The 24,428-nt window shown below is 44.1% G+C and overlaps 2 protein-coding genes and 1 pseudogene across 2 annotated transcripts in view; 2 read left to right on the top strand and 1 right to left on the bottom strand.

Moving 5' to 3' along the window:
* Positions 1-24,428, top strand: part of LOC128584415 (voltage-dependent N-type calcium channel subunit alpha-1B-like) — a 107,705-nt gene that overhangs the window by 22,546 nt on the left and 60,731 nt on the right. Inside the window, 3 exon segments of the mRNA XM_053589384.1 lie at positions 15,089-15,122; positions 15,125-15,199; positions 21,738-21,805. Of these exon segments, the coding sequence (XP_053445359.1) occupies positions 15,089-15,122; positions 15,125-15,199; positions 21,738-21,805 (177 nt within the window).
* On the top strand, positions 6,266-7,438 carry LOC128584497 (methionine aminopeptidase 1-like; annotated as a pseudogene).
* Positions 11,429-12,856, bottom strand: LOC128584496 (probable ATP-dependent RNA helicase DDX47). Its single transcript, XM_053589416.1, is given in 1 exon segment — positions 11,429-12,856. A coding segment is annotated over 1 exon segment (1,356 nt). The 5' UTR covers positions 12,835-12,856; the 3' UTR covers positions 11,429-11,478.

Consider the following 24,428-nt stretch of genomic DNA (forward strand, 5'->3'; position numbering starts at 1 on the left):
CCCATCAGAAGTTGAGACCATGCCCAGAGAGAAGGAAATAACAGCAAATATAGCTTTAAACTGAATATGCTTCAGATTCTCCAAGGGGTAAAAGGAGAACCCATATAACATACACACTTGAGAAAAAAAGGCAGTTAAGAGCACAGAATAGGTTAATTTAAAAAAGAACTAACTAGAGAACCTAGAAATGAAAAATAGAGCTATTTAAATTAAGAAACAAAAGGCGGAGTGGACACTGGATGTGATCTGAGTAGGGGAGTTAGAGCTAAGCCAGCTGCAGGCTGGGTGCTAGGAGGAAGCAGGAGACAGCCCAGGGCACAGGGCAGGGGTGGGCGCCTTTCAGGGCAAGCCCTGGTGTAATCTCTCAGAAGGTCATTTAAGGCAAACAGAAATAACTCTAGACCAGTGGTTCTTAACCTTCCTGATACCGCAATGTATTTTCATTGTTAAAAAGGGGTTGTGACCCACAGGTTGAGAACCGCTGTTCTAGACCCAGATACATTATGATAAACAGATGGTCTTAAAAGCTACCTTCAACGAACAGATTACCTACAAAAAAATGACTTCTTGTGAGCAAGCAATGCCGGAGGTCTTGAGAAATCACCTTGAAATGTCAGGTGTAGCCACTGTTAGCCTGGAACTCTGAACCCAGTAAGCCATCAATTGTGAAGCATGACCCCCAGATCAGGGGTCCTCAAACTATGACCCGTGGGCCACATGTGGCAGTGTGATTGTATTTGTTTCTGTTTTGTTTTTTTACTTCAAAATAAGATATGTGCGGTGTGCATAGGAATTTGTTCATAGTCTTTTGTTTAAAACTATAGTCCGGCCCTCCAATGGTCTGAGGGACAGTGAACTGGCCCCCTGTTTAAAAAGTTTGCAGACCCCTGTTCCAGATTATTGCTGAAAACACTACAAATGTTCATATAATTGGTAAGGTAGATGACTTAGAAGAAAGAAATATGTTAAATTAACTAAAAAAGAAATAGGGAACCTGAACCATTTCAGAAATTGAATAATTTAAAAGTCTTCTACCTAAGCTACTAATTTCAGATCGTTTTATAGATGAAGTCTATTAAATGTTTAAGAAGTTATTCCAATTTTATTTAAAGCACTCCAGAAAATATAAAAAGGAAGCACCCCACTTAATTTTTTTAGAGTCCCACTTATTTTATGAGGCTAGAATATCATTGATATGTTAAAAACAAGTAAGGATAATACCAGAAAAGAAGAATATAGATCCCTGTCACAAATATAGAGGCAAAAACATCCAGAGGAAATCATCCCTGCTCAAGTTAACTTAGGTAACTTAATTATCCACTAATTTAATTTATCATATTCACAGATTAAGGTAGAAAACACCCTGGATGACAGAAAAAGCAAAAGGTCAGTGAACAACGTTAATGATTTGAGGGATGAAGCAAGAGTGGCAGTTTGTTAACTGCTGAAACTGGGTGATGGACATGTAGGGTTCCCTGTACGCTGGACTTTGTGTGTGTCTCAAATGTCCACAATAACTTTTTTGTAAAAAAAAAATATATATATATGATAAAAAATAACACTTCTTCCAAATAAAAACTCTTAGCAGATTATGCTAGTATCAATGGTCTTTTGTGCAGTAGAATAAGAAAAAATAAAATAAAAATTCTCGAAATTAGCAAAGAGGAAAGAATGTCATTATTTACAGATGAAATCTTTATATATGCTGAAAACCCAAAGTGCTATCCTTGCAGATGGTGTGGGACAGTGTGTTTATCCATATAGAAAAGCATGAAGTTGGCTTCTTACCTTGTGCCAGATACGACAATCAGTTCTAGCTGGATTAAGAGTGAGCATGAAGAGAAACGTAAATTTTTAGAAGTACTCTGTTATTAATTCAGAGCAGAAAAGCTCTTTTTAAAGAAAACAAAAACACAGGTCATAAAGGAAATAATAATCATAATAATAATTTAGTAACAAATATGATACTAAAATAATTTCTGTCCATCAAAAGACACCATAAAAAGGTTTAAAAAAATAGAGAAGACATTTCCAGTGTTAGTGAATTAGCAACACATGGTCAATTTCCAGAATGTATCAAAAAATTTCACAAATTAAGACAAAAAGACAATGTAGTAGGAAAAGGCAAAGGGTGCAAACCAGCAACTCCAGGGAGAGGAGGTGGAGTGGAAACCCACAGAACTGTGCTCGCCTTTCTTGTAGTCAAGAAAGTGCAAATTAACACACAATGAGATAGCCTTTCCACTGGTCAGCTTAGCCACATTTAAGGGTTTAAAAATGTCAAATTTTACAGAAGATGTGGAGAAATGGCGATTCTGTTATGCTGTTGGTGGGTTCGTACAAACAGTCTGGAAAGTAATTTCATAATATCCAATCCACTGGAATCTGTACATAGGCAGTTCCTGTTCTTTGCTCTAGATACAGGGGTCCTCAAACTTTTTAAACAGGGGGCCAATTCACTGTCCCTCAGACTGTTGGAGGGCTGGACTACATAAAAAAAAAAAAAAACTGGGCGGCACCTGTGGCTCAGTGAGTAGGGCACCGGCCCCACATACCGAGGGTGGAGGGTTCGAACCCAGCCCCGGCCAAACTGCAACAGCCGGGCGTTGTGGTGGGTGCCTGTAGTCCCAGCTACTCGGGAGGCTGAGACAAGAGAATCACGTAAGCCCAAGAGCTGGAGGTTGCTGTGAGCCATGTGACGCCACGGCACTCTAATGAGGGCAGTAAAGTGAGACTCTGTCTCTACAAAAAAAAAAAAAAAAAACTATGAAGAAATTCCTATGCACACTGCACATATCTTATTTTGAAGTAAAAAAATGAAATGGGAACAAATACAATCACACTGCCTCATGTGGCCCACGGGACGCAGTTTGAGGACCCCTGCCAAAGTTTCTTGCCCAGGTGCACAAAGAAACTTGTGAAGGCCATAGCAGCAGCATTATCTGTAGTAACAAAGGTCTGGAAAGCATCTGACTATTCGTCATTGGGGATGGATGAGAGGCATGTCATCTTTGGGCAGCATAGAGTTATAACTAGCTCAGAGCTGTGTGGACTAGTGTGGACACATCTTACAAGGGCCATGACCGGCCCAGAGCTGCGTGGAAAAGCATGGATGCATCTCACAAGGGCAATGACTGGCACAGAGCTGTGTGGAAAAGCGTGGATGCATCTCACAAGGGGAATGACTTGGCCAAGAGCTTTGTGGAAAAGCATGGATGCATCTCACAAGGGCAACGACTGGCCCAGAGCTGTGTGGAAAAGCGTGGACACATCTCACAAGAGTAATGACCCACCTAGAGCTGCATGGACCAGCGTGGACACATGTCCCAAGGGCAATGACTGCCCCAGAGCTATGTAGACCAGCATGGATGTGTCTCACAGGAGTAATGACCAGCCCAGAGCTTCATGGACCAGCATGGACACATCTCACAAGGGCAGTGACCAGCCCAGAGCTGTGTGGACTAGGGTGGATGCATCGCAGAAGGCTAATGCCTGGCCCAAAGCTGTGTGTACCAGCGTGGACGCATCTCACAAGAGTAATGACCTGCCTAGAGCTGCGTGGACCAGTGTGGACAGGTCTCACATGGGCAATGACTGGCCCAGAGATGGGTGGAAAAGCGTGGATGCATCTCACAAGGGCAATGACTGGCCCAGAGCTGCATGGACACATCTCACAAGGGCAATGACCAGCCCAGAGCTGTGTGGACCAAGGTGGATGCATCGCTTAAGGCTAATGACTGGCCGAGAGCTGCATGGACCAGTGTGGATGCATCTCACAAGGCTAGTGACTGGCCCAGAGCTGTGTGGACCAGCATGGACACATTTCATAAATAATGTTGGACAAAACAATGCAAGTTTCAGAATAATGTATAGCATATGTTACTGTTAAAATAAGGACGAGAACCATGCAAAACATTATTATGTGTTTATGGTGTATATGCAGTAATAGTCTAAAAACTTGCATGGGAGTGATAAACATGAAATTCAGGACACTGTTTACACAGGGCAGGTGTTGTGGGAGATGGGGAGAATGAGAGGAATGGGATTGGGAAGTTTTAGGTAAGGAAATTCAGCAATATTTTGATCTTTTATTTTTTAAGCTGGATAGTGAGTATACAAATGTTTCTTAAATTATTCATTGTACTTTTCTAAGTGTTTAAAATATTACGCAATTAAAAATAGAGGGTGTCATGGCTTGGCACTTGTAGCTGCTCCAGGTGTCTGGAGCATAAACCAGAGCTGGTGGGTTCTAATCCAGCACAGGCCTGCTAAACAACAATGACAACTACAACCAAAAAATAGCTGGGCATTGTGATGGGCGCCTATAGTCCCAGCTCTGGGTAGGCTGAGGCAGGAGAATTGCTTGAGCGCAGGAGTTGGAAGTTACTGTGAGCTATGATACCACTGCACTCTACCCAGGGCAACAGCTTGAGGCTCTGTCTCAAAAAAAAAAAAAAAAAAGGTGGGGTGGGGGCAGGTGTTGTGGCTCATTCTTGTAATCCTAGCACTTTGGGAGGCTGAGGTGAAGGATTACTTGAGGCTAGGAGTTTGAGGTTGCAGTGAGCTGTGATGATTCCACTGTACTATAGCCAGGGTAACAGGTTGAGACCTTGTCTCAAAAAAATAAATAAGGAGCCGGGCATTGTGGTGGGCACCTGTAGTCCCAGCTACTCGGGAGGCTGAGGCAGGAGAATCGCCTAAGCCCAGGAGTTGGAGATTGCTGTGAGCTGTGTGATGCCATGGCACTCTACCGAGGGCAATAAAGTGAAACTCTGTCTCTACAAAAATAAATAAATAAATAAGGAATACAAGAAAATAAACTAAGTAAACACTGACCAAAAGAAAGCTTGTGTATTAATATCATCCAAAATAGGAGTTAAGGTTAAAAAAAAATTAGGAAAAATAAAGAGGCTTATTATGTAATGGTAAAAGGAAGATTCTATCAAGAATGTAGTGCAGGCATGAATTCGCATGACTGAACAACATAGTCTTAAAATATATTGAATAAAATCTGACAGACTTAAAAGGAGAAAGAAGCACTTTACCATTTGTAAGAAATTTATAACATATCTGTAGAACTGGAGGATAAACTGAGAGGGTGTGAATGCATCAACACAGTGAGTGTGAACCTGCTGGTACTTATCAACCTGAAACCAATAGCAAGCAGAGGAGTCGTTATTAAGGACACCTGGAGCAGACACAGAACTCGACCATTTGTTAGTTCATCCAGGAAATTTCTACAAATATTAAATAATTGCTATCCTGCACAGTGTATCCTTGGTATAATTTAAATAGACACAGTCAGTGAAGTCATTTAAAATCTTCGATATTTATGGGAAGATTGGGTAGGTCAGTGGGGTAATCGTAATGGCCAATACAAAATATTTACAACTAAATAATATTGAAACAACAGGATGGGCCGGGCACGGTGGCTCACACCTGTAATCCCACCTCTCTGGGAGGCCGAGGCCAGCAGATCGCTTGAGCTAGAAGTTTGAGACCAGCTTGAGCAAGAGTGAGACCCTGTCTCTACTAGAAATAGAAAAACCAGGCTTGGCGCTCGTAGTATAGTGGTTACGGAGCTGGCCACATGCACCGAGGCTGGTGAGTTCGAACCTGACCTGGTGCTGCTAAAGAACAATGACAACTGCAACAACAACAACAAAAAAAAATAGCTGGGTGTCATGGCAGGTGTCTGTAGTCCCAGCTACTTGGGAGGCTGAGGCAGAAGGATTGCTTGAGCCAGAGTCTGAGGTTGTTGTGATCTACGATGATGCCACTCTACCGAGGATGACAAAGTGAGACTCTGTCTCAAACCAAAAAGTATAGGATGAACCTGAAACAGTATTTAGAAGAAAATTTATAATCTTAATTGTAATTATCAAAAATAGAAGAAAAAACAAAACAAGTACTCATTTAAAGAAACTAGAAAAAAGGATAACAAACCAAAGAAACATTGAAATTAGAAAATAATGAAGGTAAAGCAGACATTTATGGCACAGATAACTAAAACAGCAAGATAACAAAACCATAAAAATCATATTCTTACGAAGACGAATGAAGTAGATAATTTTATAGCAAGGGTGACCAAGAAAGAAAATACATAAAAATAATCCCAAAGAAAGTCATAACTATAGAAAAAGAAGATATTTTTCAAAATTCCATTGTCAGAATACTTTGTCAACTTTCTGCCAATGCATTTGCGAACTTTGTTAAAAAATACATTTTATAGCTCAGTGAGGCGCTCCTCCAGCAGGCAGGCAGCATGGTGGCTGTGGAGACGCGGATGTGCGAAACAGACGGCTGCAGCAGTGAGGCCAAGCTCCAGTGTCCCAATTGCATCAAGCTGGGCATCTAGGGCTCGTACTTCTGCTCGCAGGAATGTTGTAAAGGAAGTTGGGCTACTCACAAGTTACTACATAAGAAAGCAAAAGATGAAAAGGCAAAGAGAGAAGTACCTTCCTGGACTGTAGAAGGTGATATTAACAGTGACCCATGGGCAGGTTATCGGTATATTGGTAAACTCAGACCACATTATCCACTGATTCCAACAAGGCCAGTGCCAAGTTATATACAAAGACCAGATTATGCTGATCATCCCTTAGGAATGTCTGAATCTGAACAGGCACATAAAGGTACTTCGCAAATTACTCTCATCTGAAGATATAGAAGGGATGAGACTTGTATGTAAGCTCACTAGAGAAGTTTTGGATATTGCTGCTGGGATGATTAAACCAGGTGTAACTACTGAAGAAATAGATCATGCTGTACATTTAGCATGCATCGCAAGAAATTGCAATCCTTCTCCCCTGAATTATTATGATTTCCCAAAATCTTGTTGTACCTCAGTAAATGAAGTCATCTGCGATGGAATTCCAGACAGACGGCCCTTGCAAGAAGGTGATATTGTTAATGTGGACATTACTCTTTATCGCAATGGTTATCATGGAGACCTGAATGAGACATTTTTTGTTGGAGACGTGGTTGAGCGCAGAAACTCGTTCAGACCATGTATGAGTGCCTGATGCAAGCCATTGATGCAGTCAAACCTGGTGTTTGATACAGAGAATTGGGAAACATTATTCAGAAGTATGCCCAAGCAAATGGGTTTTCAGTTGTTCAAAGCTATTGTGGGCATGGAATCCACAAACTTTTTCGTACAGCCCCCAATGTACCCCACTATGCCAAAAATAAAGCAGTTGGAGTGATGAAGTCAGGCCATGTGTTTACAATTGAGCCAATGATTTGTGAAGGTGGATGGCAGGGTGAAACCTGGCCAGATGGTTGGACTGCGGTGACAAGGGATGGAAAGCGGTCTGCTCAGTTTGAGCACACCCTGTTGGTCATGGACACTGGCTGTGAAATCCTAACCCAGCGACTTAATAACGCGCGGCTTCACTTCATGTCCCAATTTTAATTTCTCACAAGATGGCACATCTAAATGATATCGTCTTCCTGTACTATGCATTTTGTTGCGATTACAGAGAAGTGGAATCTTTTTTATCACTTGTTTTGTTTTGACTATAGATAAGGAAGGACTACAGCATTTGATGTGTGTCCTCAAGAACTTGTCTTGGGTCTGAAAAAGCTGAGAAGAATAAAGGACACATTGCTCAACTCTTCAATGCCTACCCTCCTCCCCACCTCCCCTTCTCTTTCTGTGCACCGCTTTTCTCATTGGCCCTTTGAGCACTTTTACTTAAATCTGCTTCTAGTTGCTTTTATCACTGCCTACGAACCGGCTGTCAAGAGCCAGCTGCTTTTCAGGTGATTGATGGAGATGAGAATCCTTAAACCTTTAGCAATATGTGTTGCACCAGATTTTTAAAATTATCTGTATGGAAATATATATGTATATGTTTTAAATTCCATATACATAATCAACCAAACATGATGTGACCTGGGGTTTGTGTTTGGTTCTGCTCTGACAGGGTTATGTGCTGTCATACATGGACCCCTAGTTTGTAGTGATTTAATTCCTGGTTGGGAATTGGCTTCTCCCCTACCCCAAACTGATTATTTACACTTGTTAATTGTGAGTAGGTAAGACTCACTCAGTGAGACTTTCTCTAGTGTGCGTTCGTGTGTGTCAGTGAATGAATGTGATAAAATTCACTTTGGAAAAGGTTATTAGGCTTTTTAAAGTCTAGTTTTTGGCGAAAGCATAAAAAAAGAAAAAACACAGCTATGTTCCATGTGGTGGCTGGCTGTTGTAGGACATGAGAATTTTGTAATACATTGCTATTTCAGACCTCTGCTTGGTCAGAAATGGGAGGGGGAAAGACCCTCTTCCCTTCTCTATTTTATTTCAAGGACATACCTTGGAGGTACTCAGAGAAGGGTGAGGTCACTCTGTGGAGGATGCTAGGGAGCAAGTTCTACGGGATCTCCAGCTTTGAACACAGTGTGTCAAGTGGGCTGTCAGATTCTAACCTGTAGTAGACCTGACAGTGATGAGAAAGGAACTTCTTTGTACTGTAACTTTGCAGCAGAGATGCAGCTGTCCCTTGGTGTGCTGAAAACACACCTCATCTTTATGCAGTTGGGAGCCACATTACATGTAGAAATGACCTCAGCTGCCCAATATCTGTGTTCCTTTCAACCATTGTCCAAATAGGAGTGTATCCTATGAAAACATATCAGATCATAAAGTCATTGTTATTAGAGTGTACTTGATTACTTAAATCTGATGACTTTCTTGTAATATAATTTGATACCACTGACATTAAACTTATAAGAGACCATCTTTCCCAGAGTGCCTCAGACCATATTGCTTTAAAGTAATTATAATAATGTTTTCATTACTTTTATTATTTTAATGATTTAGTAAAGTGACCGAATCTGGTATAGACTTTTGGGAGTATGTGTGTGAAGTTTTTATCAAACTGTAATATTTGTGAATGGAATGCCTTGCAATATGAATGTTAATATAATGTGTAAAGGGAGATTAAAAAGTTTGAATGATTATCCTAAAAAAATAAATTTTATAGGAAAATATATTAAATTAGCTCAAGAAGAATAAAAACCCTAGACATCTCATAGCCTTTAAAGCAGTGGCTCTCAACCCGTGGGTCACGACCCCTTTGGGGGTCGAACAACCCTTTCACAGGGTTCGCCTAAGACCATCCTGCATATCAGATATTTACATTACGATTCATAACAGTAGCAAAATTACAGTTATGAAGTAGCAACGAAAATAATTTTATGGTTGGGGATCACAATGACATGAAGAACTGTATTAAAAGGTTGCAGCATTAGGAAGGTTGAGAACCACTGCTTTGAAGAAACTGAATCAATAGTCCACACTGTCTTTCTGGCTGTCTTTTTGCCTCCTGCCCTGAGCGTAGTCAGTTGTAAAGTAACTGTTACCAAACCTTTAATGAACAGATTACTATTTCACTCAAACAATTTTAGGGAATGGAATAAATTATTTCATGATTCTAGTAGAACCTTGACACCAAGGCCATGCAAGGGCAACATAAAGCAAGTCAAACGCAGACCAGAACATGAGCTCTGTGAGGCAAGGTCTTTGTCTGTTTTGTCCACTGACCATCTTAAGCACCTGAATGCTGGCTGACACAGCAGGTATTTTAAATATCAGCTCAGTGAAAAAATAGGTAATACAAATAATCCAAAATAAAATATTTAGAAATCAAATTCAACTGTATGTAGTATGTATGTATGGGTATGAGTATAAAGAAGGTACCAAAAAATGGATGCACATTCTAAGAAAGGAAAAAACTATTAAAATAATAATATATGTGAATAACCAAAGATGAATACAATTCACATTTGAGTACCTCTCAAAATTGCAGAAGTCAAATGTGACTTGAGTATTACAATTTTAATACAGTATTTTTCTTAAAATATGTGTACACATTTTTGGTACTGTCTGTAAACATACATACAGAACTACATACCTAAACTGTGTTCATCCCAGTAATATAAGAATTATTGAAGTAATTCCTTATTTCTAAGGAATTCCTTATTTCTACAGGTTAAAGGAGAAAAATAATCATGTCATTAGATGTAGTAAGGTGACAAATTGGTAAAAGTCAACTTTTATTTTTTTTTTTTTGATTCTTAAGGTTTTTTTATTAAATCATAATTGTATACATTGATATGATCATGGGGCATCATACACTCGCTTCATAAACCATTTGACACATTTTTATCACAGTGGTTAACATAGCCTTTCCGGCGTTATCTCAGTTACTGTGCCAAAACATTTACATTCTACATTTACCAAGTTTCGCAAATACCCCTGTAAGATGCACCACAGGTGTGATCCCACCGATCCCCCTCCCTCTACCCACCCCCCCCTTTCCCACTATAACCCAGATTCTTAAGGTTTTTACCCTGGTTTAGCCACTCCAGACACACTCTCTTTTAATAAAATTGTTAGAGTCAACAAAAATTATTAGGTATCTTCGTGTGAGACGGCCCTGAGAACACAACATTGTTCAGGACTGGGAAGCCTGAAGTTGTTTGTGATTTGCGGCAACTCTCCCTTCTCCAGTCCCTACAGTGCAGGTGTCTACTTCCTCCCCAGGAGCTAAGGACCCAGCACTACAGCTCCTGAATTTGACCATCCAATAGATGGGGACAAAAGAGGGAAGAGAGCAGCCAATGGGCACCCGTGACAAGCGGATGAAATTAGGTGTTAGAAGTAACATATGTTTCTGATGCGTACTGATTTTACTGTCATCACCTAGGATAAGAGTTCTACGTAGGAAACCAGTCCTTCTAACCACACGCTTAACCCAGGGAACAGAGAAGTGAATCTATTTATGGATGTGAAAGACCTCTGCAGTCTTACTGGGTTTTGCTCATCCCTCTCAAAAAAACACAACCTCTTCTAAGTAAGACTTCTCTTTCAAAGACATCCATCACTTGTTTCTTGGTTGATTTTTTTTTTTAATGTCATAAATGTTTATTCTAACTGAAGGAATTACCCATGTAACTGCCACTATCAATTCTGACTTACTAGCAAAATCTCACTTAAATTGATAAAGTTCTTCAACCCCAAGGTTTTTAAGGAGCATGAATCTTTTAAAAATAGTATTTAAAGTTATTGTTTCACGTTTGGTCTAACGAGGCATAAGCTGAGATGGCTTAAGTATCTCTTACAGACGTCCAAGCCAACTTTCCTTTTCCATTACAGGTCATGGGCTTCATCAACCTAGTCCTTGACTTGCAGCTAAAAAAGGTAAAAAGTCTGTGTGAAGTGACAGAAAGGCACACCTATTGATGCCACAGGCAAGGAATCAAAGCTGAGGAACAGTAACGGTCTCCACAGGAGTACTGTAAAAGTGATCCTGCAGTCAGGACACTCCAGGGAATGAGCGCTGAATTAGCTGAGCACATTCTGGCCGTAACGCTGACAGATTCAGTCTGAGGAACTCTGTTGGCAGAGATGTCATTCTCCAATTCTCTTTTACAGAAAAGAAAGCAGAATTCAAGTCTTCATAAAAGCGATTAGCGGCCTTTCCGTTTCTTCATTTTTCCTCCAGCCACCTTGTTCCTGACACCTAGAGCACCCTCTGTGTCATCATTGTCCCCAGCATCCTCTCGCGTGCGTTTCTTCTTTTCTCCATGTTCCCTTAACTCCATTCGGGCAAATCTTTGGGCTTCAGTCACACGTTCTGTCAACATCATAACCTCATCATCCTGTGTTGGAAAGACAGGAAGTTTCTTCCCAATTAAGTGTTCTATGCGTTGGAAGAGCTCCACATCATACTGTGTGACAAAAGTAATAGCCTTTCCAGAGCGCCCAGCTCTAGCTGTTCAACCTACTCAATGGATATAATCTTTGGAATGTGTAGGAATGTCAAAGTTGACAACTACATCCACGTGGGGTATGTCCAAACCTCGGCTTGCAACGTCGGTCGCTAGAAGAATGGAACGAGCCTTTGCCTTAAATTTATTAAGGGATCCCAAGCGCTTACTCTGACTCATCTGTCCATGGAGGGGGATGGCAGTGAATCCAAGATTTCGGAGTAGCAAAGCTGTTCTCTGAGTATTGTTACAGGTGCTACAGAATATCATAAAGGAGTTTCCAGCCAATTCATTTAAAATATAGACCAGGTAGGTATCCTTGAATTTAGAAGGAATAAAAAGATAGTATTGCTGTAATTTCTCAACTGTCTGGTATTTAGAGGAAACAGCACATTTCACAGGATTCTTCAGAGCTGCTCGCTGAAGCTTTTGCACCTTCTTGGTCATGGTAGCAGAGTAGAGAAATGTTTTCCGATCTCGGGGAATCACTTTGAGGATCTTGTCAACCTCTGTCTCAAAATCCATGTTCAATATTCGATCAGCTTCATCCATGACCAAGTATTTGAGAGCTCTTAAGTTGAAGCCTTTTGTATTTTCCAGATGGTCAATTAGTCGACCAGGAGTTGCTATTATTATATGTGGTTTTTTTGCCAGGGCCAGAGATTGAGACATTGAATCAATTCCACCCACAATCACAGCACACTGCACTCCAATAGAGGACCCCAGGGCTTCAAACTGCTCTGAGATCTGAAAAGCCAGCTCGCGAGTGGGAGTGAGAACGAGAGCAAATAAACGCTGGGGTGTCTCCAGCAGCGCATTCAGAATGGGCAAAGCAAAAGCCCCTGTTTTTCCAGAGCCGGTTTCTGCTAGCCCAATGATATCACGACCTTGTAAGGCCAAAGGAATAGCTTTGATCTGTATCTTGGTGGGCTTTGCCCATCCCAACTGGTCACAAGCTTCACACAATACATCTGTTACACCCAATTCTTTAAATGTTTTAATTTCCTCCTCCTCCACTGCCGGCTGGGGGTCTCCATGCTCCTCGGGGGCAGCCATCTTGTCCGTGGGTGTCCGGAAGTGCGTCACCCAAAGTCAACTTTTATTTATGGTAAAAATAGCATATTAAGAATTAATAGAACTGTTCTTTAATTTGATGAAGAGTATCTACAAAAATCCACAGCTAGGGTGGATGAGAGCCGGTGGGAATGGGTTTCTTTTTTGAGGGGATGAAAATTGTTCTGAGATTGAGTGTGATAATGGTGGCACATATTTGAGGATTTACTAAGAAACCATTAAGGGGCGGTGCCTGTGGCTCAAGAGGTAGGGCACTGGCCCCATATACCACCGGTGGTGGGTTCAAACCTGGCCTGACCAGAAAAAAACAACATTAAGTTATACACTTTAAATGGGTGATTTATATTTCAATAAAGCTATTATTTAAAGGAGACTATCACAAGCATAATAGATAGTAGTAAAATACTAGAAGTATTATTGAAAGGAAAACAAGGATGTTCAGTCCTCAGACAATTGAAACAATCAATGTAGGTAAGAAAAAGAAAGAGGTAGAAAGCCGGGAAAGGAATAGAAAAAATTGTCGTTATTTGCAAATGATGTGCTTATTTACACAGAAAATCCAAGAAAACGTATTAGAAATAATAGAATTCAGCAGTGTGGCTGGACACATGATCACTGTATAAAAATTCCATTTTTAAACCTGAAAACCACTAAAAGTGCCTATCAGAAGGAAAATGGATAAGTGTGGCTGGGCCTGGTGGCTCACACCTGTAACCCTAGCACTCTGGGAGGCTGAGGTGAGTGGATTGCTTGGGCTCAGGAGTTTGAGACCAGCCTGAGCACAAAAAGTGAGACCCCATCTCTAAAAATATCCAGGCGTTGTGGGGGGAAACGGTAGTTCCAGCTACTAGAGAGGCTCAGGCAAGAGAATTACTTGACCCTTAGAGTTTGAGATTGCTGTGAGCTATGATGCCATGACATTCTACCCAGGGTGTTAAAGTAGGAGTCTGTCTCAAAAAAAAAAAAAAGGGAGAGAGATAAGTGAATTTGCAGTGGTTTACACAAATAAGTAGATTTAATGCACGTTGACACGGATACACTTTAAAGAAATAATATTGAATAGAAATAGCAAGATGAGGAATAACGTATACTTGTGTCCTTGCAGTGTGTGCCTGCCACACACTGTACTCTGTCTGTTAGATGTGTGTGTATGTGCGTGTGTGGTGTATTATGGAGCTATGAAGACTTGGGCCCATTCATCCAACAAAGGACATATATCCAGAATATACAAGGAACTCAAACAACTCAACAGCAAAACCCCAAATAATACCAGTAAAAAGTGGGCAAAGGACCTAAACAGATATTTCCCAGAAGATAACGTACAAATGGCCAACAAGTACATAAAAAAAAACCTTTCAACATCACTAATCATCAGGAAAATGGAAATCAAAACCACAATCAGATGTTAAATCACCCCAATTATTAATAGAACAGATATTACCAAAAAGACAAAAAATAACAAATGCTGGCAAGGATGCAGAAAAAAGGGAACTCTTACCTGTTGTTGGGAATGTAAAGAAGTGATAGTGTTTCAGGTAATGGGTACCCTAAGTGCCCTGATTTGATCATTACACATACATGCACCAAAATGTCACATGTGCCCCATGAATATGCACAAATATTACATAACCATGGAAACAAAACCAAGTTGAAAGTGGGGAGGGGGGAGAAGTGTCTGACCCAATGTATGACTGAAGTCGCCTGTAGGGCCATAGGAATGCAGCAGAATGTTAAGTTTCATTTGTGATTTTATTCTCTTGTACGTCTCCGAAGACAAAAGAGACATGGGTTTGCGGATGGGGCAAGGATGGCATTTAGTTAGGCTGTGAGGGCGGGGCTGCTAGGCGCAGGTGGCCCAAGCTGGAGGGTCACAGGCCCTGCTTCTGTCATGGGGCTTTGAGGAGGCCACTCCCCATGCTGAACCTTAGACTCAGCTATGGGCAGTGACCAGGGCAGCTCTGCTTCCTCCCTTTGCTGTCCTCCTTGCTTTTGCCCTTTCATTTCTGGCAGAAAACCTAGTGTGTTTTCATCTTTTACAACCCAACTCAGCAACAAGGCTCCTCTGGAAGTTTTTCTGGAGGACACTGGGCTGCCCAGACCTTTGGCAGCACCATCTTGTAGAGGCCTGTGGGTGTGTGGGGAGGCCACAGGTGCAGGGGTGCATGCGGGGGGTGCGTGAGGGGTGCAGTACATGGGGCATGTGGCTGTATGGGGCCGAGCTGCTCTCTGCCCACAGATCCTGACTGGAGAGGACTGGAATGCAGTGATGTATTTGAATCGCAAGGTGAGGTCAGCAAAGGCATGTTCTCGTCCTTTTACTTCATCGTCCTGACACTGTTTGGAAACTGTGTCCTTCTGTGGGGCTCGGCACAGGTGGGCTGGACATGGGTGGCTCACTGGGCAGGTAAGGCTTTGAGGAAGGGGGGTTGTGGCCAGTTTCCTGATCACCCTTATTTAATCAAGTAATTAAGTTTTATCACTGGGCTTAAGAAAGAAAATATTCTCCTGCTGAAATGTAACCCTTGCTGGGAAGTATCAGAAGTTTCTTGTTGAGGACAATATGGGGCTGTTTCAGGAACTCATGTTGGAGGTTAGGTCAGGGGTCTGGGAGCCCAGCAGCTGGGAAGCTGCTTCTGGGGCAGGGCCCTGCTGGGCAAAGGGTCAGGCAGGAACAGTCCAGGAGGAGGGACTGCAGGGCTCATAAGGCCGGTGCAAGTGTAGCCACAGGGCAGCTGAGGTGGGACATGGAGGTAGAGGAGGCCTGTCTCTGGTTCTCAAACATACCTGGGCATCAGAGTCCCCAGATCCAATGGGGCCAGCCACCTGGGCCTGAGGACATTCATGTTCTAACGGGCTCCTGATCTGGGGACCCCACTTTGAGAACTGCTGTGAGAGAATGTCCTTTGGAGCCCTAAAGAAAGGTCTGAGCTAAAGACAAATGTCTGTGAGTTGTGCTCTCACAGCTGCCCCCCATCTTCTCGAACACACTTGGCCACTTTATCCTGTAAGGAGCTTCCATCCTTTAGACCCTGTTTCTCTTTGTTTCTGTCTCCCAACTCCTCATCCCTTGTTCCATCTCCTTGGATTGACTTAGCAGGGACGAGTGTAGCCATAGGGTGTTCCTTCAGGTCACAGGACAAGTCCTGAGCCTTCTAGCCTTCCAAGAAGCTGAGCCCAGGCTAGGAAGCGGGGGCAGGTGTGGAGCTCGAGGGCAGCATTAGCTCTGGAAGTGGGAAGCCTGGGGGGCTGGTGTGGCAGGGATCAAGGAAATGATGCCACAGCTGTCAGAGAGAGACAGAGGCTGCAGTGCTAGCCTCAGCCTGGGAATGGTTGGTGTCCAGAGGAAGTGCCACTGCCTGAGACAGAGCCAGCCCAGCTGCTCACCACAGCTGAGTTTGACCTTGACACCCAGGCCAGGCACGCTGGCTATAGGATGTGCCACTGCCCCCATCTAATTGGAGTTTTTCCTGCTGTGCCATTGTGTCCCTCTGGCTGGGTCTCAAGGACCACAGCCCATAGTCCTGCATTCTGGGCATGGAAAGGGCTTGGAGGGTGGCCATGGCTGTGGTCTGTGCCTATAGGTGACATGCTTGGGGTTGCCCTGGCCTCACTGTCCTGTTCTGTGGACTCTGCAGGACACTTAGAAGTTGTGCCTGTGAGGCTGTGCTTGGGGATGTGGGCTCCCCTGAGGGCCTGCCCTTCAGGGATCATTGCTGCAGGCCTCATGCAGAGCCATCTGTCACTCAGGCCTGGCACACGAGGCTCTTTCATAGGGCAGAGCCACTGAGAAAACAACCACAGCCTGGGCAGGAGTGAGTCCCTAGGCCTGTAGTGAAACAGACTCACTTATAGGGAGTACAGGGTCCTGGTGGGGGCTCTGGCTGTGTCTGAGTCATTGTGGTTGTCAGGACTGGGAGAGGGGCTGCTGTCATCAGCTGGGTGGAGTCCAGGGACAAGGGATGTTCAGCTTATACATCAGCAATGGTAACATAGGAGGGCACCCCGAGATGCCCGGGATTGGTAGGAGCTATGTCCAGTTGTCAGAGAGGCTGGGCTATATCACAGGGGATGTTTCTGAAGAATTGCTTCTGGCAGTGAGTGAGCTTGTGTGAGAAGGGGGCTTCTGAGAGGAATGTCAGCAAGATGGCTGGCTAAATAACACCTGCAGCCATCCTTGTGTCAAAAAAGGACCAAGGCAATGAATAAACTGCTAAGATTATTTGACTGGAGTGTGTAAGGGAAGATGTTGGAGTGCTATGAAGTCCAGGAGGATAGCATGGAGGTACCCAGCCTTTGCAGCACTGTTTCCCCAGCTGGAGGAGAAAAGATGAGCTGAGGATACCCACTAGCCCCACTGCCACTGCAAACACCTGCAGTCCTTACTGCTGGACAACCCTGCAGTCTTTATGAGCTCCCAGCCCAATGTGGGGAGCTGCCAGGAATTCACATAGCTATTTTGCCTGTGATTAGGAGCTAAAGTGTACACTCCCTACCCTGTGCATCTGCTGGGAGCCAAGCTGCTGTAGCACTGTACCCTCGTGAGACCAGAGCCCTCCTTGTAGCACACCCTGCTCTGGGGGCCAATAGTCACTGAACCTGTACAGCATTGGGGCTCTATCTTCATTATGCCAAGCACATGTGGGTGACTGAACACCACTACCCCAACTGCATGGAGCTTGGGTCCAAGATGAGCTGAGACTCTGATCTTGCACAGAAAACCAACCTTCACCACTGCACTTACAGTCAAAGGGATAGTTAGTCCTGCCCAGGCTGAACCTGTTCTTGAGCCTGCCAAATGACTTTGTGCCCTCCAATAAGCAGGAGAGGCACCTCACCTGTCCAGTAACCGTGAGCTCTCAGTATGGGCCTTAGAAACAGTCCCACAGGCTGTCCCTGGCAAGTGCACCCAAGACCAGCCAAGCAGCCAGGAGCCCATTTCCTGGACCTGCCTCTGGTAGGCATGTTTCCAGGCCAACTGAGTATTCTTGAGAAAACAGCCCACAGGTCACTCCCCACAGAAAAGCTTCGAGGACAGCCAGAGAGCTATATGTCTACATCCTGAGCATAAGAAGCAGCCTTGTGGGCCTCCCCTGGCAGATGTGACCTCAAGCTGGCTGAGCAGCTGTGTGCTTGTTTCCTGAGCCAGAATAGTAGTTCCATAGGCCACCCACAGCAGACATGTGCCTAGGCCAGCTAAGAAGCCATGTGATCATGTCCTGGGCCCTGTTCTCATACCAAAAACCAGATAAGGACACAACAAAATTACTACAGCCTGGTAGCCCTAGTGAACATAGTTGCAAAGATCTTCAATAAAACTCTAGCAAACTGAATCCAAGAATACATAAAAGAGGTAATAACAACAATGAAGTGGGATTTATCCCAGGACTGCAAGGATGGTTCAACACACACAAATGAATAAATGCTGTACTTCACATCAATAAGAGGAAGGACAAAAACCATCTCATAATCTCAATAGATACAGAAAAAGCTTTTGATAAAATTTGGCATCCCTTCATGATGAATTAGGTATAGAAGGAAAGTGTCTTAACCAGGTCATGTATGACAAACCACAAGACAAGGATGCCCACTCTCAGCACTCTCAGTCAACATAGTACTGGAAGTCCTAGGCAGAGCAATTAGGAAAGAGAGAAAGGGCATCCAAATTGTAAAGGAGGGAATCAACTTGTCCCTCTTTGTAGATGGCATGATCTTATATGTAGAAAAACCTAAAGACTGCCAAAATGCTCTTAGAACTGATGAATTCAGTAATGTTGCTAGATATGAAATTAATATACAAAAATCAGTATTTCTATATATAAACAATGAACTAGCTGAAAAAGAAAATAGGCATTCCCATTTACAAAAGCTACAAAAAATGTAAAATACCTAGGAGGAATTTAACTAAGGAAGTGTCAGGTCTCTTAAAGGAAAACTACTAAACACCAATGAAAGAAATTGAAGAGGACACAAACTTTGGAAAGACGTGCTATGTTCATGGAGCAGAAGAATGAATATTCTTGAAGTGGAAATACTACCCAAAGCAATCTAGAGTCAATGCAGTCCCTATCAAAATACCAATGACATTCTTCACATAGAAATAGAAATAAGATCCTAAAATTTCTATGAAACCATGAAAGACCCTAAATATCCAAAGTAGTCATGAGCAAAAAGAACAAAACTGGAGCATCACACTCTGAGACCATGTAGTAACCAAAACAGCATGGTACTAGCATAAAAACAGATGCATAGACCAATGAAACAAAATCAAGAATCCAGCAATCCATGTACCTATGCCAACCGATTTTTACAGAGATGCTAGGAGCACTGAGTGGGGAAAGGACAGTCTCTTCAACAAGTGGTTCTGGAGAAACTGGACATACACATGCAGAAGAATGAAATTAGACTCCTAACTCTCACCCTATACAAAAACTAAAATAGATGAAAGACCTGAATAGAAGAGTCCAAATTATAAAATACCAGAAGAAAATGTAGGGGAAACATCTCAGGATGTTGGTCTGGGAAAAGATTTTATGAATAAGACCTCAAAAGCACAGGCAAAAAAGCAAAAATATACAAATTAGATTATTTTGAACTAGAAAGCTTTTGCACAGCAAAGGAAACAATCAACAGTGAAAATCTACAGAGTGAGAGAAAATACAAAGTATTTCTCTAACAAGGGATTAATATTCAGAATACATAAAGAAAAAAAAATCTCCAAACTCCAGCAGGGATGTCCTAACTTTTGTTTTTTAACACACATTGGAAAAAGAGTTGTCTTGGGCCACATATTAAAAACACAAACACTAATGAAAGCTGATGAACAAAACAAGTTGTGCATAAATTTGCAATACCCAACATCACAGATTAGCAAAACAGCCCTCAAATAATCTGCATGTGGACTACAGGCCATAGGCTGGACACCCCTGCAAAACTTTTTTTTATCATTTTTTTCAAATGACTAATGGCAGACTAAAACGAGTTAAAAATGATTGAATCAGAACATCTAATAAATGGCAGTTTATTACTCCAACAGTTATTTTTGCCATACTGATAAAGACTTTCATGGAATCCTTCATTTTCAGCCATTTAAAACAAGTTATTTTCTCTTCCTTTGGAGAAAATAAAGCTTTGGCCACAAGATCTGAAAACCACACACTTACTTGAATATTGTTAATCACCTGGGCTTAAAACATTACTCCAGCAACATTGTTTTTCCTTTTTGTTGCTCTTGCCATTGGTATTGTTAAGGCCACACAGAATGGCTGCTGAAAGAAAACCCCACTCTTTGGCACCACAGGTGGGAATCTGTTAATCCTTAGTCAGTTTGATCCAAACTAAAAAGTTCAAAGCAAAATAGTTTCACAGATAAACCTGATAGAACAGTAGTTTCCATCTCAGTGTTAAAATGCATGGTGATGCCTGTTGAAATGGTCTTTTTGTAAACCATTTTGGTTTACACTCACCTTTATTATGTATTCTTGTAATCTCCCACAAACAATTTTCCCAAAGGAATTAATTTCTTCATTTTCCATGTAATGATTCATTATTCATGCCATCTTTTCTCTTCAAAGAACATAAACTGGCCAAATTGGGGGAAAAGGAGGCCAGGCTAGAAAGGCTAGTGTCATCTTTCAAAAAAACGTCACAGACAGATAGATCCTCACTCCAAGATCTGTGCAGTTGGTTCAACTCTCTCTTCCTCTCCTCCCTATGAAATCCATCTCTGTGTTACCCTCTTGAAGGACAGAGCCCATGCAACTTCAGAAAAACATTTCAGATTGTTTAGAGTGCAAACCCTTTTCTATTTTGGGGCAAAAGAGGAAAGGCTGGTATGCCAGCCATGTATCTGATTCTGTGACCCACCCACACTTATGTCAGGGGCAGTCTAGTTTCAGGACAGTGGCTGTGATCACAACTCAGCAGATGGAGATCAGCTAAGAGGACTTGTGAGTAGGGAGACCGTTCAGCACTGGCATTGTAGCGCAGCCCCAATTTTAGAAAGTGTTATGCTTTTTCAATAAAAAAAGAATTATTAAACATAAACAAAGAAGGTGGCTTCAAGCAATAGAAGAGTTACTTTTGCAAAGAAAACACAGTAACTCAGCTCAGTGACTGAATAAAGGCTTTGTCCCAGAGGGGTCCAAGAAAGAGGTAGCCCACTCCAGGCCTGTGCTGTGCAGGACTTACCTCTGTAACTTCTCATTTCTAAAGGGTTGTGCAGCAACGCCAGCTCTTGGGGGTCAGTTTTAGGTGGGATGTGGTACTGGCCACTCAGATTGTGTTGTCTCCCATCCTCTGGGTTTCAGATGTTATTCCTGGTGCTCTAGAAGAGGGCACTTCAGGAAACAGAAAAGGAAAAGAGAAGACAAAATTGAGCAGGTAGGTGTCTCTGAACCTAGGAGCAGGAGCTGGGGATGTGCTGGTCACAGATGCATTTTCATGTTTATATCCTGTCTTAGGTGGTCTCTGCTCACGGGGCCTACAAGGTGGTGGAGCCCTATCTCGAGCCTGTGAGAGCAACTCTTTGTTGGTAAGGCTTCTCACACTGACCAGGAAGTGGTGGGGGCTGCATGCCCTCTTAGGAGGCAAAGGCAGCATGGCCCCGGAGTCAGCCCTGACACACTGGTTTGTGGGGAGGGGCCTTAGAGGAGGCTGGGTGACAGGAGGCTGTGTGAGGGAGGAATGGGCAGAGAAGCTAGTGCTGAGGAGAGGCCAGGGAGCTGGAGGAACGATAGGGCCTGAGGGGGCTTGTGGGTTTATGGAATGGAGGCTGGAGCTGGTTAGGATCTGGGGGGGATGTGGGCTCTTGTTTTTCATGGGTAGCCATAGTATGACTGTGGGGTGGTGTGGAGACAGAGGCCCCTTCCTTAGCTGGAACCAACCAGACACTCTGCTGAATGTCTTCCTGGCCATTGCTGTGGACAACCTTACCAATGCCCAGGAGCTGACCAAGGTAGGCAGGGACACCTGCAGACTGTATGCAGGGAGGTCTGGGGGTCAGCACATGCCACTGTGGATGAGGGGGCCAGGTTGTGTCCAGGAGCATTTCCTTGATTTCCTGGGCAGGCAGACCTAGGCTGCTCAGAGGGGAGGGGATTTGAGCTAAGGAAGCATGGACTGACATCGGGCCTGGAGGGCAGATGAGTTTCTTACACAGGAAGAGTGGCTGGAGCAGTCAGGGTGGGGTGTTGGGAGCCTGACGGGGGTGCGGCCTGAAGAGACCCACACTACATCCATCAGTGTGGGTGTGTGAGTTGGGGGCATCCCCTGAAGAAGAGATGATCCAAGAGGTGGGTCCTAGGGAGTTCCCTGCTCAGAGGACCCCAAAGTACAGAGTGGGGTCACCTGTTGTCCTCAAAGCTGAGCCTGGCTGGGGGCCCCGTGTCAGTGCCTGTGCCCAGTGGGACAGCTGCTGCCTCAGGCAAAGCCCAGTGGGTGCCATTTGGTATTAATCTCTCAGCCCTTAGCCTGCTGGGATGTACTTGTACACATTTCCCTCTGTGATTTCTCTCCAGATGATAGCCCCCTACCTGGCCACCTGCCCTGCCCAGCCCTAGACACTGTGGCCCGGCTACCTTCTGTCTTAGCCTCAAGCTTGTGCTTTCACTTGAGCCCTGGCTCCCAGAGGGAGGCTGCTGCTGTCTGGCTTGGCACATACCCATTGCAGACATCTGTGTGCATGTAGGTCAAACACGCACCTGTTTGTGTGTGTGTTTACCTTCTGTGAGTGTAGCATCCCTAGAGGGATGTCTGCATTTGCTTGCACAGGGGCACATCTTTGTGTCTGACACTGTGCACGTGCTCGATCCAATGCTTCCCAAATCTCAATGCCCTCTTCTCTGGGGCTGAGGGAGGCAGCTGTTTCACTGCTTCCCAAAGTGTGTGCTGTGCAGTGTCTGCTCCACCCCAGCTCTGGGAGCTGCCTGCCACCACCCTGTGCCTCCCTTTGCTTCTGTTCAGGCTTCCTGCCCACGCCCAAAACTGGCCCATGGCTGTGCCTGTGGATGTAAACTTCTCCCTGGCTCTGGCCTCTTACTTCCACCCATTTCTGTCATCAGCGTAGGCCAGGGCTGAGGCTCGCCATCCAGGCGTGATCAGAGAAGGGCTTAAGCCCCAAGTTGTCTTGGAGCAGGGCCCTGCTGCAATGCTGAAGCTCCAGTCTTCTCCAATTCTACTGTGAATGAGGACACATGAGTGAGCCTGCGCTCACACACAGCCCTCAGTGGTGGTCCCCTTTGGAGAACCACCCTAATTTAGATTGCTGGGGTTTGTGTTTGTCTAGGGGTGTTCTCTGGGCTGATCAAGAGCCCCAGAGGACAGGAGTTGGCTCTTTCTTTCCTTTGTCGGCTCACAAATGGTTATTTATTTTTTGAAGGGGGAATAAATTCAAGTCAAATTTATGTGTAGACCTTTCAGGGGAGTTGGGAATACTCCTTGGACTGACTAGCTATATCCCTTGCCCTGCGAGCTGTGAACTAGGAGGAAGCCAGATCTTAGGGGGTGGCCTGGAGGTGGATGCTCTGTGGTTTAGACCTGCCTGGAGTTTGAAAGTCCCTTTATGGCAGGAAGTGCAGAGGCAGCTAACAGGGTATTTAATTTTGCCATTATTGTGCCCCTAAAAGCAAATTCAAGGACATTTTGAGGAATGTGTGGAATGTTAACCCTCAACGGAGCCAGGAGGGCATCCAGACAGATGACATGGAGGTCTTAGCTTCCCTTCCAGGGCCTGTGGACTCAGCTCTGAGCTCTTTCTCTAGAACCCAGGACAGAGCATGTTGGTTTTGTTCAGGGATGTGGCTCAGGGTCAGTGAGTCTGTCTAGCTAGTTGTCCACTGCCCTTCCCAGGAAGGGGCAGAGACAGGGCAGCATGTCTGTGCATGTCTGCATCCGTCTGCACACACATGCGTGTGCCTGACCCCATGGTATAAGCCAGGTGGCCCTCAGGTGTTGGGGAGAGAGGAAGAGTCTCTCACAGTAAAAACTGGGGCAAATACACAGATATGACTGATACATCTAGGCAGGAGAGTTCAAAGGTGGCACATGGTCCTGTTGGACATATTCCTGATAATGGCTCTTATGGGCTTTACTGGGCCCATACCCAGCCACAGGCAAAGCTCTGCCCCTTGTCCTTGCTCACAGCTTTTTAGGAGAGGACGACTCTGTTCAAGTGTGACAGGTGCTCCTGGAAGGGCAGGTGGGACAAAAGGAGGGACATATTTGCATTTGTTAGGTTGAGGTGCTGTGGTGCAAACAAGCAGAAATGTCCTAGCAGCAGGTGGGTACCTGGGCTGGAATGCAGGAGTCAGGCTGGGTATGGGGACACCTACGTGTCAGCACCCTGGGAGCTAGTACTGAGGCAAAAATCTGGGGTCGCAGGTCACAGACGTAGAAAGAGGAGGCCCTTAGCATGCCAGAGCATGTGTGGAAGGGGCACTCAGTACAGAGTTGCTGGTGGGCCAGAGGAACACGGGCTGGCTAGGCTGCCCCACAGTACAGAGGGCGGGAACACTATGGTGGCTTCAGGAGGAAGAGCTGACAACACTGGGGTGGCTGCAACACTCCGGGGGGACCTGGAA

Source organism: Nycticebus coucang, chromosome 4, assembly GCF_027406575.1.
Source record: "Nycticebus coucang isolate mNycCou1 chromosome 4, mNycCou1.pri, whole genome shotgun sequence".
Taxonomy (NCBI): Eukaryota; Metazoa; Chordata; class Mammalia; order Primates; family Lorisidae; genus Nycticebus; species Nycticebus coucang.